Genomic DNA, 19256 nt, shown 5'->3' with positions numbered 1-19256 from the left:
CCTCTGATAAGAACACCATAAAGGAGTGTCCTAAGGCACAGCGCCTCCAGGAAGCTCAGCTAACCGTCCTGTGAGCCTCAGCCCCTCATTTCTAAAGAATCCCAGCACCTAGCCTATAGAGTTACCCTTGTGTTGGGTGAGCGTACCTCGGTGCATGTGCCTGGGACACTGTGATGCTCAGGGAGCCCTGCTGTATGTCTGTAAGACCAGACTGGATGCTGTCAGGATGTGGCATGCAGGATAGGGGGCAAGAAGAACATGGTCACTGGAGTCAGAGACAGCTGGAATGGACTCTCTGTTCTGCCACTTATCTACTTCCTTGGGCAAGACTCAACTTTTCAAAGCCTTCCATCTATGAAATGGAGAAACAAGTTTCCATCTCACGGGTCATTGTGAGGATTAGAGAGAGCACGTGGGAAGCACTTAGTGCACTTGCTGCCCCCCACACCTATTAGCACATATCCTGGGCATCTCCACTCAAGGGTCCCTTGCTCCAGGAAGCCTTTCCTAACATCAGTTCCCTTCCTCTTGTTTAATTGGATCAGAGTGCTGGTAGCTCCTATTTAAACATAGAAACCGAGGTCACAAAAAATCTATTGTGATATTTCCTTCCTTTAGGTCATTTATTCATTCAGCAGGTATTTATCGAGTGTCTGTCATGTCCCAGGCACTGTTCTTCATTGGAGATACAGCAGCGGAAAAAACAGTCACAATCCCTGCCCTCATGGATTCTAGTAGAGTGAGGCAGACAGAAAACAGGAAATTTGTCAGTAGGGAAATGTATGGAGATAGGTGCAACTGAGAAAAATAGAGCAGGGTATGGGGACAGACGGGCTGGAGGTGAGGGTTGGTTTGCCATTTTTCAGAAGATCGTCAGGGAAGACTGCACTGATAAGGGGCCTTTTGAGCAGAGACTTGTAGGGAGGCAGGGAGGGAGGGAGCCACACGGATATCTGGGGAAGCGCATTCCCCGGAGAGAGAACAGCAGATACGGAGACCTCAAGCCAAGGTGGGCTTGGCCGTTTAAAGAAGAGCAAGGAAGACAGTGCATATGGAACAGAGGGAGTGAGAAGAGGTTTACCATTTAATTCCCGTGTAAAACTCACAGCATAGCTAAGGCTGGTGGCATTTCATTGTTGGTTTATTTATGCCTCCATCAGGCAATTTACTAATGACGATCCTAAAAGGCAGTGGGGGCAGGGCGAGAAAAGATTGGGAGTCTGTACTCTTTTTAAATGCCACATTTGCATGGGTGCAACCTCCTTCTGAAGATGAGGCAGTAACCTAAGAGCTGGTCTTCAGCGGAGGAGCCTCAGCCAAAAGGCTCGGCAAAGGGAAGCAAACAAGTAAATAAATAAAATTCTGTATCACCTTGGCATATCTACATGCTATTAATTGAAAAATTAAAGTAGAGAGGCAGATTTTGGCAATGTGAAAGGGAAAAAATCTTAATAGACCTTTGTAAAGATGGAAGATCCCTCTCTGCGGGTTGTGCACTGCTCCTTCACAGAGGTGTGCAAGCACGGCGGCTCGGCTGGCGGGCCGCGTGCAGGGCAGCTTGTGCAGCGGGTCGGACTTGGGAATGTGGACGTCTCCTCTTACCCTGAGGGTCTCTGCTCTAAGAAAAAGGGTTTCTCAGTAGTATTAATAGATGTTACAAGATGTGCACAGGATGTTAGGGGAACACAGAAGAAAGACAAGTAATCCAGGTTTGGGAATCAGGGAATCAGGGAAGGTGGGCCAGAAGGGGTATGTTTGACCTAATTTTAAGAGAAGAACAGAAGTTCCATAATCAAAGGAGGTTGGAGGAGGGCAGTGCGTTCCAGACCAAGGGAATGTCACGGTTAAAAGCAGGGAGGCACGAAACAGCACGGCAGAGTCAGATCCATAGGATGTGTGTATGGGGTGGTGGTGAGAGTAAATTTCAGTGAGGTATGGAGCTGGACAAGTAGGAAGGGGGACGCCATAAAAGTATTTACTTGCCATGGAAGGGGGTTGGATATTTTCTCTAAAAGTCATAAGGAGTCACTGAATAGTTCTAGGAAAAAGGAGATCAGGAAAGGAAATGCATTTGAAAACATCGGCATCTTACCTAGATGCAATTTAAGGGACTGCCGGGATCACGCTAATAATTTTTGTCAGAAGCATCTGACCTGCTAAGGCTGGGTCAGCCCTCGGGTCTCAGTGACCACTGGAGCTAAACTCACTCCTCTTCCGTGGTCGGGACTACAATCGATAAACCCCATATTCTGTTCGGTCTCTTGGTGGATCTAAATCCAACAGACAACTAGACTTACCATCACATAACTTTGAGGTTTTATCATTGAAAAGAACTTCAAGGCAGAATAACAGAATTCCTTGTCAATATATGTAATGACTTTGGGCAAATTATTTTACCGTCTCCTACCCTCATCAAACACAGCTCTCTGTCTCTATCTCTATATCTCCGTAGATTAGAGAGCAAAGGGCCTCCAGACACCCCCTGCCAGTCTCCCCCGCACTGCGTGCAAAAGGAAACCTGAGCCCTGCAGGTGCGAAAGGAAGTGATCTGTCCACGGCTGCACGCGAGCAAACGGAAGAACTGAAACCAGAAGTCAGAATGTAGGTCTCCCGCCTCTTTCTACTCCCAGTGAATTTGTAACCTTCCCAAACATCGCTGATTAGCCGGGGTGATCTTGGAGGGTCCTTTCCAGGTCTAAGACTTTGAGATACACAGACCATTCAGCTGAAATGTTCATCTCCCCTCTCCACACATTGCCTCCTCAAGAGGGGCAAATTAGAATATGGAAGTGTAGACAGATAAAACCACTGGAACTTGTAGGGCTAAGAAAGCATAAAGGGACATAATTAATATCATAATGCTGAGTCATGTCAACAGGAATATATGCCAAGGGTAATGAGGAAAGTTTCCTTTTTCGACTTTGCTTGATTAAGACTCTCCCTCTACCCTTGTTTACAACCTTTTCTCTTCAATTTTTTCAAAAGGAACATTGTCACTTTCTCATTGTATCTGTGGGTTTGGTTCACTCAAAAACTGGCAAGAAGGAATAGGTGATAACCAGGGCCTTGGGTTCTGGTTTCTGATATCCCTTCACTGTTTCTGGGAAGAGGATGGAGAGCATCAAGCTGTCTAAGTACCAGGCCGAGGCTGCTAATTCTCTCCTGGAAACAGAGATAAAAAAGGACTTTTTACCTTAAATTTTCTTTCGACTTGGTTTTCCTCATTTTAAATTTATTCTTTTCTTTCTTGAAAAATCTTTGCAGTCTCTTAAGAGCTTCTTTTCCATCTAAACTAAGAGAAATCAGAGGATATAAATAACATGGCGTTTGAGAGAGTGCTAGAGATGGAGGATTATTGTAGTCAAAAGGACCAGAGGCTTCAGTCTCATTTCCAAAACACAGCCCACTCAAGCAAGAGCAAGAAAACGCCTTCTCAACTCCTGTGCGCGTCTTCTTTGTTTAGAAGCCGACATGAAGTAGCACACAGCAGTCAGCTATGAAGGGAATTATTATATTTCAATACAAACTTTCATCTACTCCAAATGGTCTCTACTTTAGGGCGCAAAGTCTTCTTTTTAGAGAAGATGCTTCAGGGAAGCATAGTGTACAAAATATACTAGAAATGCATTATAAGAATTCCTGGCTTCTGAAATTCACGTCAGTGATTTTTTAACTTACAGAATGATAATACAACAAGGGTGGTACATTGACTGTCCAGTTGATGATTAAAATTCTTCCAAATATGCTCTTGGGTTTTTCAGTGGGGTAAGGAGAGAGAATGATACACCCACACCATCCCAACCAGCATTGATCCCCTCTTTTGCCTTCAGCCCTCGAACTTTTTGCTTTTGACCATAGCTGTTTCCTTTCCATAATGTGCCCTCATAACTAAACTTGATGAACAATACCCGTTTGAACAAATATTATTCTTGATAACACTGAATTGTTAGATATTAAATTAAGCCCAAATCCCAGTGACAGTCTTATTAACTTGCAAAGACACAGGTAAGTCATAACCACTAACTTCTTCCCGAAAAAGCACGTACAGAATTGAAGCATGTTATTGATATTTACCTCTCCTTTCTCACTTATTCCCAAAGACAATATCAAAGTCCTCTGCTCTGGGAGATGGACATTTCTCAAAAGAGAAAGCAACGTGATTAAAAATTATAGCGTAAGATTGTACACAATTACAGGTATCCTGTTGGTCACAGGCAGTATTACAATGGCTTATCACCCCTATCTCTGTGCAAATCCTCCCTATACATGGTGGGGCGGGAAGGGGAGCCTTCGTAATCTCCTAGACTAACAGGAAGTAACATTGACTATGAAGCCAAGAAAGAGAGAAACTCACTCTATCTTTGAGTAGTTGCTCTTTGCTTTGTAGATATCTTCATACGTTTCTTCACTATTTTCTTCTGAAAATTAAAAAAAAAAGTATTTTCTTCTGAAATTTAAAAAAAGTATTTTCATTCATTATAATGGCAATAATTCGGATTTGTATTTAACAAAAAAATTATTGGATACCTACCAGGTACTAGGTACTTTGATCTTTTTCTGTTAAGTAGTTTTTATTGAAACACATGCACAGGTTTTTACGAGCATATGGTAAAAATAACTAACCTCCATAAAAATATGTACAAATGAAAATTAATATTTGTTTCCACCCCTGATTCCAAGACTGATCAGATTTAATCAAAGAAAGTTCGTTTATCAACAAATTCCTTCCTTCTACCCTCCCCCTTTGCATATTTAATACGGAACCATTGAAGTCTACTGAACGTCAGACGTGGTGCTGAATGCTGGGGAAGGAATGGAGACCTAGACACATCTTCAGTAATCTTTCCCTTCATAGCATGGCTTTAGCGGAGTCGGACACACACACATACACACACACACACACACACACACACACACACACCCGGTATATATATATATAGCCCAACACAGACATACTTTGAGTCTACTCTGGCAATGAAAGATTTTCAAGTTCAGAACTTGAATCACACACAGTGAGCTTAGGAGAGTCACTTCTCTGTGCCTCAGTTTCCTTTCTGCAACGAGCATACTGTGTTTAATGATCTTTAAGATTGTTTTACCGTCAAAAATTCTGACATGCTAAGAAGGACAAAAATAACCAGAGTAGCATTTGATTATCCCTCCTCCATTGCCTTTTTATTCATTCACTCAACAAATATTTTTTGGAATATCTAACATGTGCCTGGCATTATGCGAGGGGCTGGGGAAAATGGTAAACATAAAGAAGGTAACCATCTAGGAGGGATGACAGTTATTAATCAAAGAATCACATAAGTAGAAGATTACACTGTGACAAGCAAGTCAGAGAAGCTCAAAGGTGGTCAGCTCAACTGGATCTCAAAGATGCAGATTGAGTAGAGTGTGAGAAGAGGTTGCAGAGGCAGCTAGGGGCAAAACTCTCAAGCCTCTAGAGCATGTAAGGGCCATCTTAAAAGCACTGGGAAGCCATGAAAGTGTTTTAAGGAAAAAGCATTCCTCTAATCAGACTTGCATTGTGAAGAGATCAGGAAGGAAGTAATTGCACAGTGAAGTTGTTTTTATGCCACAGGAGTGCCCCCACTTAGCAGCATCTTCACCGTCATGATTCTAAATGCATTTATCAGCACATACCCGGACCCCTACCATTAGCTCACATTCACCCTACCCAATCGGTATTATTAAAATATGTATATACAAAAGACGCCTTATCACCAATCAGCCACAAAAACTCCTACTGACAGTTTCAGATGTCTTCCTATACTTACCATTATCTGAGGCAAACGAGTTAGCAAAGTCTGACTTCGGTCTGTGGGGAGGAAAGATACGAAGACCGTCACCCTGTTGCACCTTTAAAATCTCATCACATTCGTCTTGCTGAAGGGCTGGAATGTGCTTACCCCTCTCTCCCAGGGTACTCAACATCATCGTAAATCTCCTCTGAGATGGAATTTGGCTGAAAGGCTCCTTGGCCTGGGATTTCTTTAGTCACCTCCAAGGCCTCCACATACCCACCTGTAAGGAAAACAGAGAAGCCCCTGAAGAATATCTCACCAACAGCTACTATAAATGCATTCACACGCATCATTGGCAATGGAGGTAGTGAAAAGGCAGATTAAATGTGCTAAAACTGGATTATAATCTTGGTACGTGTGGCCCTCTGGCAAAGCACTTCACCCTGCAGAGCCCGTTATGATTCTCTGAAGCTGGGATAATGATAGTGACACCTGCTCTCACGTGACTGTGGTGAGCATGGACACATTTTCAGGAAGGGTGCTAGTTACCCGGTAAACCAGTAGCTCTCCCCTCTTCTTTGATGGTTCTTCTTCCTCTGATCCCTGACCTCAACTGTGAAGGCCTCCAGTGCACAGCCTGGGGCTTCTCGCCCTACATCCAGATGACATTATCCAGTTTTGTGGTATTTTTTCTTAAAGTACAACTCTTAGACAAGTTTATTGAGCACATGTCAACCTTTATGATTCACCAGTGATGGAATTAGCCAGAAGATAGTGTGCCAGGTTGAAAAATGGATAGGGATTGTTTGCACAAGTAGCTAGCCTGTTAAATACACGTGCTGGTTTATTTGCAGAGCTGTAAACTTGTCATAACCATAAAACTGCCACTTTTTTATCAGTTGGAATAGGTTAACATTTGGAGTATGGGTGATTCAGACCTATTTTCAGACACGAACTATTAATCAGAAATAAGTAATATATCTGAGAAATAAACAATAAGCAAATTGACTTGTCTGTTATTAAATGAACCAAGCAACAATGTTTTATCCCCTGACAAGAAGTCAACTAGCATATGGGCCCCAAACTGTCTCAATGAATGTCAGCTCCTAGAGGCGTCGAGGTCCTGCTGTTTCTTACAGGCTTATTAGTAAATTTCTCCAGCACAAAACAAAGACGCTGAACACAGTTGCTTAATTTTTATTTTGGGACAACTTTTTTCTTTCTTTATCCTTCCTTTTGGCTGAAGCAAATGTAAAAGTTTATGGCTTCAATTTTAAAACACAGACAACTCCCAAATTTACATCTCTAGCTTACACCTCTCTCATGAATTCTAGATACTCCATCAGCCTTCACACCATTTCCACGTGGTTGTCTAAACATATTATGTTCCAAAACAAACTCATCGTTTCTCTCTGTGTATTTGCTCTTCCTGAAGTCTGCCCCACCTCAAGAAAAAGTGCCAACCCATCCTTTCAGTTACTCAGGTCCAAAACCTTGACACCCCTCTCTCTCCTATCCCACTTCCAATCCACAGCCATGGGTCAGCTCTACTTTCAAATTATATCGTGAGTCCAAACACATCTCAACAACTCTACCACCGTGCCCTCCTCCAAGACACCATCACCTCTCACCTAAATTATTGTAACACACTCCTACCAGGGCCCTGATTTATTCTTCTACATGCTTCTGTCAAGACAGCAGCCAGGATGATTCTTTAAAATGCAAGTCAGATCATTCTGTTCTTGTGCTTAAAAACTTTCATTGGTTTAAAAAATCTCATTTAGCATAAATGCCAAAGATCTTGCAATGGTCTACAAAAGCCCCTCCACTCCCTGGTCCCTGTTCTCTCTCTGACCTCCTCTCCTACTACACTCTCCCTCAGTCACTCTGCGCCAGCTACACTGGCCTCCCTACTCTTCCACCAACACATCTAGCAGGCTCTTGCCTCAGAGTATATTTGCCTTCCTTTTCCTCTTCTCTAGAACATTCTTACCCTAGATACACACTTGGCTCTCTTGCTCATCTACTTTGGCTCTTTGAGGTCATCTATGAGCACTTTAACACTGCAACTTCCACTACCGCCACCTGTTTCCCTAATTCTCTTTCTTTGCTTTGTTTTCTTTCCATAACATTTGCTACATCCCACATAGTGGATCTTTATTGCTTATGTATTTATTATCTGTCTCCTCTGATCAGAATGTAACCTCCCTGAGGACAGGAATTTTTGTCTCTTGTTTACTGCTGTATTCTCAGCGCCTAGAACAGTGCTGGGCATGTAAAAGGCACTCAAATATTTTTTAATATTGAATGATTTGAATGCATATGTCTTCTAACTAGAGAGTTTCACATATTAAATTTATAGTGTTTACTGTTATTTTAAAATTTATATCTTATTACATACTTTTTATTTGTTCTATTTCTTCCCCATATTCTTCTTTCTTGATTGACTGAGGTTTCTTCTCTTTTCTTCATTCTGTTTTTTCATTTCTATTTCTTTAGAAGCTATATGTGCTATATCTGTATTGTAACAGTTACCATACTATGTTTTAAGTTTTAATTAAAGTATAATATAGTCGTGTTGCATAATGATGTTTTGGTCAACGACGGACCACATATGCAATGGTGGTCCCATAAGATTAGTACCATGCAGCCTAGGTGTGTGGTAGGCTGTCCCATCTAGGTTTGTGTAAGTACTCTCTATGTTGTTCACACAACGACGCAATTACCTAACAATGCATTTCTCAGAACGCATGCCCGTTGTTAAGCAACGCATGACTGGATACAGGAAAGGGCACAAATCATTAGAGTACACCTCAATGAATTTCCCATATTGAACATATTCATGTACACAGCACATAGATCAAAAAATGTAACATTGCCAGTGTCCCAGAGCTCCCATCTTGTGCTCTCTTCTGGTCACTATTCCCTCCCACAAGGGTCACCACTATCAACTTCTAATACCAAAGGTAAATTCTGCTTGTTTTTGAACTTTATGTTAATGGAATCATTCAGAATGTGCTCTTTGGTGTCGCCTACTTTCGTTCAATATTATTTTTGTGAGATTCATCTATATTGTTGTGTATAGTTATAATTCGGTCATTCCCATGACTATGTATTCCATGGTGTGAATATACAACAATTTATTTATCCATTCCACTTTTGATGGCTAGTTGGACAGTTTCCAGTTGAGGCTATTATAAAAAGTTATGCTCTGAACACCTTGTATAAGTCTTAGTAAACTGAAGTCTGCATTTCTATTGGGTATAAGAACAGGCATGGAATTGCTAGGCCAGAGGCTACGCATATCTTGGGCTTTAACAGGTATTGCCAGTTTTCCAAAGTGATTATCCTAATTTTCAGTCCCAACAGTGTAGGAAAGTTCTAGTTGTTCCATAACTTCACTAACACTTGATATTTTTAGTCTTTTTATTTTAGCCATTTTGGTGGGCATGTAGTGATATCACATTGCAGGTTTCATTTGCATTTCCCTGAAACTTAATGAAGTTGCACAGTTTTTCATAACGTATTTGCCTTTTGACTATCCTCTTTGGTAATGTGCCTGTTCAAATATTTTCCCAATTTCTCTAAATTTATTTTTTTAATGATTTATTTCTATTTTATATTTTCTGGATACAAGGATGTTTATAGAAGATTTCTGTATTTCATATATGAGTCCTTTGTCAAATAGATATATATATGTGCATATATGTAAGATATATATATATATATATACTCTGTGACTTGCCTTTTCACTCTTTTAATGGTATCTTTTGTTGCATATACCCTAGCTATTCTGTCTTTTAAGGCTAAAATGAATTAATGTTGTTACTTTCCATTAAAAACTTTGGAATACTTGAACTTTGATCACCTTCCCAATGTATTTACTATTACTGTTCAATATTTTAGTTCCCTTTCCCTCAACCTGACATTATTATTGTTTTATTCAGTTGATACTTTGCTCAGATATCTTTCTTGCATCCAAAATTCTCTATTTCTTCTTTTTTCTTTTTGGGCCATTGGTCTTTTCCCTTTATCTCCTTTAAGATACTTTAAGGTATTCTCTTGTTCTTTGATGTTCTTCAGTTTCTTTAAGATATGGCTTGGTGTGGATTTCTTTTATTTTTTCCTGCTAGAGAACTTTAGTGTTCATGGATCTGCAAATGGATATCTTTTTAACAATCCTGGAAGATTATCAGGCATTATCTCTTTTACCTACTTTTTCTTCTTTCCCATTCTTTCTAGTGTCCTTTTATAGAACCCTGATTTGATGTTATTTTAAGGCTTCTCATTCTCTTCTCCATGACTCTTATCCTCTCATTCTTTTCTATCATTTCCTTTGTGGAATGAATTTTGGATAATTTCTCTAGATTTTATCTTCTAGTTCACTAATTTCCTCTTCAGCTGTGTCTAATCTGATGTGTAATTCATTCACTGGATTTCTCTATCAACTGATCAATGATTATTTTTTGCATTTTTCAAATCTGTTTATTCTTTTATTTTTAAAGCATATTAAATATGCTTATCTTGTTTTGTGTCTGATAATTCCATTTCTGTAGTATCTTGCAAATTGGTTTCTTTTGTCTGTTGTCCTGCTTGTTTCACTTACTGTGACTTGTTTTCTTGCATGTTTAGTTATTGTCTATGAACTGTTAATTTTTTAAAGAATTTTTTTTGGGAATTATTTGAAACCTGGGAATAAAAGAAGGCTCCATTAAAGAGGATTTATGTTTGTTTCTACCAGTTGTCTAGAAGGGCTACCAAGCTGATACCACTTTAGATTCATTTGGGTTTCTTTTGGACCATACAGATAACGTGAATTTGAACTGAAGATGTGCATGAAGATGAGCTTGTGGTAAGAGATTCTTTTTCCTTCGCCCAGCACCAGGGTCAAAATGGGCAAATTTCCTTTGCTCAGTGGGGTTTATGTCTTACTAATTCTCTTTTTGTTTCAATCAAAAGAAGCAATACTTTTGACTTTGTTCATTTTTTCAAGAGGCCTACCTGAATAAAAGGAGTATAGAAAAACATTCAATTGTATTTTTTTCCTCAAAATTTTCCTCTGTTTTCAAGCCCACTCCCTTTGACTAAGCATTTTGTGCTACTCATCATAAGTATTCCAAAGACTTATCAATGAGTTCAGCAACTCCCTTGTGCTTTAGCAATATGTACAGATTACTCAGAATAATCTTCTTCCAACTCTTTCCCTCATGGTATAATTTCCAAATCTGTAGTGACTCCTCATGGACAGTACATAACTGCATGACAATGGTTCTCAGCCTCATATTCAGGGATGTCCTTTAACTCTTTTGTTCACTTCAACTTGTTTTCCTCCTTTCCATTCTTTTTCTTTTCGAGTGCTGTCAAATTGATTCTGATTCCTAGTGACCATGTGTGCAGTAAGGCAGAATGCTGCCTGGTCTTTTGTGCCATCATCTCATCTTCTGATGCTATATCAGACAATACTCTGCTGCTCTTCTTAGGGTTTTCATGGCCAGTTTTTTGGAATTCAGTGGTCAGGTCTCTTTTCCTAGACTGTCTTGGTCTGGAAGCTCTGGTGAAACCCATCCATCACTACTGGTATTGAAATACTGGTGGCATAGCTTTCAGCATCACAACAAAATGCAGCTGCCACAGTATGACAACCGACAGCAGGGTGGTGTGGTTCCCTGATCAGGAAACGAACCTGGGCTGTGGCAGTGAGAGCGCTGAATCTTAACCACTACACCACCAGGGCTGGCTATTTTTTTCTTTACTCCCAATAATTCTATCCACTTCTCATCTTAAAGCATGGTTTTTAAATTAATGTTACCTCTGTGCTTTCTCATGTGTCATTCACTTCATCAGAAATGTCTTTCTTTTCCTATATTTTTTTTAATTAAAAAATATTTCTTTTATTGTGGTGGGAACACACGAGATCTACCCTCTTAACAAATTTATAAGTACACGATACAGTATTGTTAACTACAGGCACAGTCTTGTTTGTTCTTAAAGTGTAGCCCTTTGGAGCCCCAATTTTATACAGGAGTCTCCCATTATAAACTCACTTTGGGCAGCCCCGGGATAGAGCTCCTGTCCTCTGCATTCCACGCAGTCAAAACAGGAGCCGGGGGATTCATTCAAAACCCTCATGACAAAAGTAGCTTTGGTTCTCACCTCCCAGGCTTCCTGGTTACTGTAGGCGTGTGCATGCTTTCTTTTTATATCAGTTATGTGATACTTTTATATCTTAAAAAAACCTTTATTCTTCACTTTACTTCTTTCTGTGAATCATTCAGATTGTCTAATCCACTACACTCTCAGAAACTGAAGTTCGATTTATTCTTTCATTCCTTCACTCACTAAAGTTTTCTTGGGTGTCTCCAGTGTGCCAGACACTGTGCCAGGTCACAGAGACACAGAGAGAACACCAATGGTCTCTGATCTCAAGGTGCTTACAGTATACCATGGGAGACAAACACGTACATCATGAATTATAATGTAAGGCATGCTCTAATCTTTCAGAAAAAAAATAACTGAAGAGAGCTAACAATTATTTAGCCTACAAACCAGACACTTTATACTCAGTGACAACCATTCCTGGGAAATAAGTAGTAGCGTCCTCATTTGCACATGAAAGTAAGCAAGTTTTCCAAGATTACGGGATTAGTGTACAGTGGTCTTGGGTCCCAGAAATGCTTGGCTCCAAAGCCCAGGATGGAAACGTGCTCATTCAGTTGCTGTGTAAGTGTCAAGGAAACAGGGAGAAGTGAGGAATTATGGTCCTTGGAGAGCGGGAAAGAAGAGGACAGACTAAGGAAAGGGAGGCCTTAGAGGAAGCGACTTTCAAGATAGATCTTGAAGGATGAAAAGGGCATCAGCAGGTAGAGAATGAGCATGACGGCACTGCAGACAGAAGAAAGAGACTGAGCAAAATTCTAGGGCCGTTTAAGCACATAACACAGTAAGGTGAGAACAGAGCGGAGAGTACGCAGGAAAGGAGGCATGTGCCAGGGATGAGGCCAGCTAGCCTGGAGGCAGATTTTAAGGGGCCTTGAGTCCATCTTATGATTGCTGCAAATTTATTCTTCCAATAACTCTGATTCCAACACTTTAGGAAACATCAGTGGCTTACCATAGATTATTGGGTTGGAGGGGACATCTGTTTTATCTACCTAGTGTCTATTTTTTTTTTGATAGCAGCCCTCTTATTTTCCTTGGGAAACCCTTGAATCTGATGTTATGTAGTTGTGGTAGAACTGACTCTGCCCCCAGTTCCAGGGGTGAGTTTATGGCACAGGATGAGTCAATCAAAGCAGCCGAGCCCCAGTTCACGGCTGGTTCAGGGGTGACATGTGATGCAACCAGGGCCAATAGGACTCAGAGCTGGGCTTTTTCTTCTAACTTGGGAGATGATAACAAGGTCTAGTTTTCCTCTGGGGTTCCTAAGAGGATAGGGTGTGAGCCTGTCACTGCTAGATGCCATCCTACCTCCACAAGCGGAGAATTTGTCTGACAATGGAGCCAACCCAGAGGGGAGCAAAGGCAGGAGTGGGAAAAGTGATACTGAGCCCTTGTGACATTGTTTGTGTCCCTGAATCCAGCCAAGCTGAGATGTTCTGCTAGGCGAGTCTTCTTTTCTCTTTTTGCTTAACCTAGTATGACTTGATAACTGTTTACAATCAAGAGTCTTGACTAACATGAAGGTAAAATGCAACCTGAATAAAGTCAACTAACGATATCATGTCATAATCATCAGTGTGTCAATTACTTGGGCCTACAAAAGACAACAGGAGCTGGTAGATAGAAAGAGAAAGGAATAAACATTTGCCAAGTGCCTGTTACGTGACATACTGTCAGATTTGGTCCTCATAAAACTCCTGTGAGGTCCACGTTATGGTCCCTTTTTAGAAATGAAGAAATTAAGCTGAAGGAATATGAAGCTATTCACCACACAGCTGATAAGCATTAGAGCCTAGTTTCGAGCTCAGGCCTTCTGCTTGTTAATCGAGTGCTCTTTCGACTACTGCACAGCTGGCTCACTGGTGCAAGTTACTCTGTACATAATAGGTATTCAATAAATATTTATCAAAGAAAGTCTTGGACATGCACAGCTTTAAAATAATTTGGTGATGGTGAAGGAACCAGAAAGAAATGAACTTACCGTGGTCTTGCGAGAGCCTGGCCAGCTTCGGGTCCTCGGGACAGGCCTTTGTCTGGATGACGTCAATTACAGCGTCCTGCTTCCCAGCCTGCACGTTCCTTTTACCGCTGTGGACTTTCATCACCTGGACTTTTCCAGGTGTGCCGTCATGGGCACCCACCTAAACACATGCAACAGGGAGAGAGTTGAGGGGCTCCGATGACATCCTTTCAGTTCTCTGCTTACTTAGGCTGTTCTTCATTCATTCATTCCTCATGGATAACACTTACTTATTATTTTATTTGATGCTGTGCACCACATCTTTTGTTCACCTGTGAATGGCCAGTGAATGCCCGGCACAGAGGCTGGCTCACAGTCGGCAGTCAGGATATTAATGGAGCACTGACTACCGGGCGGGCTCTTTGTACATTCTATCTCACTTAATCTTCGTGATTCTTCGTTATGAAAATATCATTAGTCGTCTTGATAAAGGGTTTAGAAAGGTTAAATTACTTGGCCTCTGGTCCCACAGCTAGTATTCTACTGAGGCAGGACTTGACCCCAGAACCCTGTGCTCTTGACCACTAAGGGATGCTGTGTTCCTTTTGCCTGACATTTCATCTCTCTACCTGCCATTCTTCTGTTTCTTCTCACGCCTTTCCACACTCCCTCTCCCCAGCATTTGTCAAACGCTTACTAAGGGTGAGGCAACATGCTAAGCTCTGGACATAGAGAGATGCAATGGACATGGTGGCTTACCCGCTGGTCATGGAGACAATACACACAATTAACGAAGGTATAATGTGCCCAGTGTTACTTATGGAAGTACTGCTCACTGAGATGGAAACAGAGAGGAGGGGAGGTCAGTTCTCTTAGCTAGGAGACAGAGTGGGGGAAGACTTCAAAAGCAACTTTTATTAAACTGTACCTTAAACTGTAAGCAAGAGATTGATAGAGAGGATAAAGGACTACCTGGCAGATAAATCAGCATGGGCAAAGGCCTGGCTATTAGTGTCCTTGAAAGGGCAGCATGGAGGCTGCGGAGGAGGGAAGCACTGAAGAGAACGGGGGAAGAGATGGGGGAGGAAGACTGGGGATGGGCTGAAAAGGGGAGATGGAAGGGGCTGAGTTACGGGGGGTCTTGCATGCAAGGCAAAGGGTGTGGGCTTTATCTCATAATCACGGGGAGTCAGGCAGCAGAGAAACCTGATCAGATTTGCATTTTGGAAAGATCTGGGTAGACTGACATGAGGAGACACTGGACAGAGAGAAGAAGTAGAACGTTTCTGGCCGCCTAAGTGTCTTCTAATTCTCAGATGAGAACGAGAGAGAGGGCTACTGTCCTTTCCTCTGCCACAGAGTGGGCGTGAGGGTTGACTGTGATGATACATTGGGAAGTACTTGGAAAAAGCTAAAGGAATTGACAGTTATAAGGCATGGCCTATCCCGAGTTCTGGGTGGGAGCTACACAAACTCAGAGGAGAACAAAAGGAGGGGCCTACTTTTAAGTTACACAGCCAAGAATGAGTTTTTTAAATTGGGAAAAATGACAAGAAAGTAATGAAGTCAATGTTTCACACAAGCATGGTGACTGCCTTCCTTCAGTGCAGCCCCGATGGAAGCAGTACCCGGCTTCTCTGAGGGCTGTCCTTGGGAATGGTCTCTAGAGTCAGTTTGAGTCACAATGGATTATGTATCTACTTACTTATAATTTATATTTGACCCCAAAGAGTACTGCCCAGCTAGACCACCCACCACATTCACCTAACATAGTCTACATAACTTTCAACAATTTCCAAAACTCCAACCCACTCCATGAAAGTAGGAACACGTCCCTTTGGTGGTAGCCTGATCCCATACCTGGCTCTTGTCATATAGCCAGCACTGAAAACCGCTTTTGCTCTTTCATGGTCGATATCCTTAATGGTGCTCCTCTCCTGTCTTTCTCATATGTTCCTGATTAACCCCTTCCTGATCTCTGGCCTCATCACCCATTTATGGCCTTGCCCCTGCTTCTGACCTTGACACCCAGTGCTGCTTCCCTGGCTCTGGTCCCTGTCTTTCTTAATTAGTGACTTACTTCATCTTTGAATTATACTGCTTTGTGATACTCTGTAAAAACCCAACCTGGCCCAGCCTGGCCTCTGAGCCTACACACCAGTTCCGGTTCACGCCACCAACACGCTGTGTGACTCACCCCAGCCCTGCGGACAGCACTGCAACAACTTGATACTATAACATAAGGCTTATCTCAAACAGGTTTCTAGAATGTTTTGAGCACTGGCGGTAACCCCGGTAGTCTCCACTGTCAAGCATCTGACCACTTTAACTGTGTTGAAGGGGACAGTGTCCATTGGAGATGGATACAACACATATACAGTGTTTACTATTAAGAAAATCAACACCACATTTCATTTTTATAGTAGCTTATGGCTTACAAAGCACTTTAATGTACATTATTTCATGGTGGAGGATAGGTGTGGGGATGGTAGTTGGGTGGGGATCATTACTCTCTCCTCACAGATGAGATGACTGGGCTCAGAGACTAAGTCACTCTTCTAAGCAGGGCCTCAGAGCACAGCAGTTAAGGAGCTGAGTGAGTATCTCTTGATATTTTGCCCCAGGGTGCCTTGCTGAACTCACACTAGTCCCAGCCCTGATTCACGACTGATAAGTAGAAAATCTGAGCCTAGGGCTCAGTGCTATTGTCACGTTCATTGCTTTGGCGAAATGCCCAACACCACGGCATCTCCTGACTGTGTGCACAGCTGCACAGCTCAGCCTTTGAAAAGTCACCCATGAACTGATCCTCTCACATGTCTGAACTGCACTGTTTGGTTCAGAATCCTGGAACACAGATACCTTGACAAGATGGTTTGAAGGTGGGTCCTTTTCTGATTTATGAGATTCCAATTCACATGGCTCCTTTTCCTTCGTGTTTTTATCTTCATCTTCATATTTCGGGCTGAAATGTGAAGAGATACCAGGGAAAGAGTTAAGCTTAGAGTGTTTAGATGACACTGCACCATTCAATCCTAAATGAAGTGAATAGGGAAAATAAAGTTAAGTAGTCATGAATCCTTTAAAAAAGAAAAAAGATAAGGGGACCCAGCTCAGGTGAACCACATGGATAGTTTCCCTGAGTTTCCAGCTGTTCCAGTCAATGTCAGAGCATCAGTTCCTGCTTAAGGCTCCTAATAACTCCCCCTTGCCTGTAGGACGAAATGTCAGTCCTATCATGGGCTGGCCCTGCCTTTCTTTCCAACCCCGTCTCCCTCTGCTCCTTCCCTCCACTTTTGCTATAGTCTAGACTCTCGTAATTCCCCAAACCTACCATCCTATTTTGAGCATCTCTCCCTTTTTATTTGCCATTTCCTTTGTCCGACATGCCTTCCACATGTTATATTGCTGGAAAACACAACAGTCTTCTCGATTTGTCTAAATCATCTTACCTCTGAGAGTCCTTCCCTGCTTCTCCCAAGCAGTCAAACCTTCTTATCGGCTCCCTAACATGTTCTTCTTCTACTCGTGTTATAACGCATCGTCTGTGGATCTGTCTCCAGTTCCTCCACTTTGCCTTGTCAGCTAACTAAGAATCAAGTTATAGTGGCAGAACTCTCTTATTCATATGGCAATCCTCAGCACTGATGATGTGTAATCCATGGTAGCAATGGCACAGTGCGTGGCACAGAGGGGTACTCATCCTGTGTTCCCTAACAAATGAATGACTGGCACGCTCCAGTATAGAGACAACAGATGCAGTGGAGGAGTGGAAGGAGACAAGGGGGAGAGTGTAATGAAAACCTAAGGATCAAGGACAGAATGCTGGGGAGCATCAACATTCACACAAGAACTTCTGTTTCTGGCATAACAGTGAACTAGATAGTTCTATGACCACATTTATATGGAAGGCAGAGGAAGAAGAGCCCTCAAAGGAAATCAGAAGGAGCGGTCATGAAGGAAGGAGAAACACCAGGAGAGAGTACTGTTCTGAAAGAGTTTGAAGGAATTTCATTCATTCATCCAATTACTCAGCACTCTTGCCCACCATTAAAGTCACATGCTCGTTCTGTGATGAACAGGGGCTGCGAAGTGAGGGCTGGGTTCTAAGCCCCACTCTACCTCTTTCTAAAAGTCTAAGATTAGCCTTTCTAAAACTTAAATTTTCTCATATTTAAATGAAAGATCACAGTGCCAATCTCCATGGTTGCCCCAGGAAGGAAATGTGGTTAAAATGTTGAAAGCCTAGCATTGCTCGTAGCACGTAATGGACTTTTAATAATTGGTGGTGCCCTTTTCTTCATTGAAGCATTTGCTGTGTTAGAATTACCCAATTCTTATGTGCCCATTACACATTGCTGATATTTCTCCTAAGTCACTTACCTGCCTTGTTGATGTACGTGTCCTATTTTCCTATCCCCCAAGCTTTGTCCAATAGTTTCTACACAGCTGGATCTCCACACATAACTCTCAAATTAAATTTAATATTGTGACTTTTAGGAATACCATGAGGGAGAAGGGTACATTATCTCTGCTTTAAAACTCTTCTGGGCTAAATTTGTCTAAATTCGTCTAAATTTGTGCCATCCAATTTGGTCACCACTGGCCACGTGGTTATCGAACACTTGAAATGTGTTTGGTCCAAATTGAGCTCTAAGTGTAAAAGATATCTGGATTTTGAGGACTTGGTATTAAAAAAGGAAAAGAACATACCTCGGTAATATTTTTATATTGATTATATGTTGAAATGATAATATTTTATATATAGGGATAAATAAAATTCATTAAAATTTCACCTCTTTATCTTTACTTTTTAAAATATAAAATACGGCTAGTAGAAAATTTTAAATGACTTATGTGGTTTGCACGTATTTCTGTCGGACAGGGCTGGTCTAAGCAATGAATTAGGGCGCTCAGGCCCCCCGGCTCCAGCTCTGCAGACTTGCCCAGCTCTGTTCCTGCTGCTCGCACACTGCATTTGATGCTCAAGCATTATCAAACTGTTTGTGCGTTCCTGCACTGGCTTTGCTGTCTAACCCTCTGTGTCCTTGCTCTATATCTTTCCTTGTGCCTACGACATACTTTCCACAGTTGTCACCTGCCCAGTTCCTCCTGGTCTTCCAAGCTTCAGCTTAGTTGTCCCTCTTCCAGGAAGCCCTCCCGGAGTCTCCCCTCTGGGTTTTACAACTTCCTTAGTGGTGATCTATCACACTGCGATTTCCTATTGATGTGGTCATCTTCCCCTCCAAGTAACCCCGACCCCAACCGCTTCAGCCTCCACTCCCATCTCGAACCGAGGGTAGGAAATATATTCTATTCATTTCTGTTCCTCAGAATCTAGCGGTGTCTAAACAGAGAAAAAGCTCAGTAAATGTTAAACTAAATAG

The 19256-nt window shown here is 41.9% G+C and overlaps 1 protein-coding gene across 4 annotated transcripts in view; it reads right to left on the bottom strand.

Moving 5' to 3' along the window:
* Positions 1 to 19256, bottom strand: part of FYB2 (FYN binding protein 2) — a 116517-nt gene that overhangs the window by 17633 nt on the left and 79628 nt on the right. For all 4 annotated transcript variants that reach the window (XR_011537330.1, XM_070609475.1, XM_070609476.1 and 1 more), the window contains exons 8-13: positions 16732 to 16834; positions 13891 to 14050; positions 5916 to 6030; positions 5784 to 5824; positions 4355 to 4418; positions 3194 to 3292 (exon numbers count right to left, since the gene is read on the bottom strand). Coding sequence is in view for 3 of the 4 variants with exons in the window: in XM_070609475.1 (XP_070465576.1) it covers positions 3194 to 3292; positions 4355 to 4418; positions 5784 to 5824; positions 5916 to 6030; positions 13891 to 14050; positions 16732 to 16834 (582 nt within the window). In the remaining variant the exon portion in view is untranslated. The remainder of the gene's footprint in view (positions 1 to 3193; positions 3293 to 4354; positions 4419 to 5783; positions 5825 to 5915; positions 6031 to 13890; positions 14051 to 16731; positions 16835 to 19256) is intronic.

The sequence above is a fragment of the Equus przewalskii genome, chromosome 2 (assembly GCF_037783145.1).
Source record: "Equus przewalskii isolate Varuska chromosome 2, EquPr2, whole genome shotgun sequence".
Lineage (NCBI taxonomy): Eukaryota > Metazoa > Chordata > Mammalia > Perissodactyla > Equidae > Equus > Equus przewalskii.
This window is presented reverse-complemented; position numbering and strand designations above follow the sequence as displayed.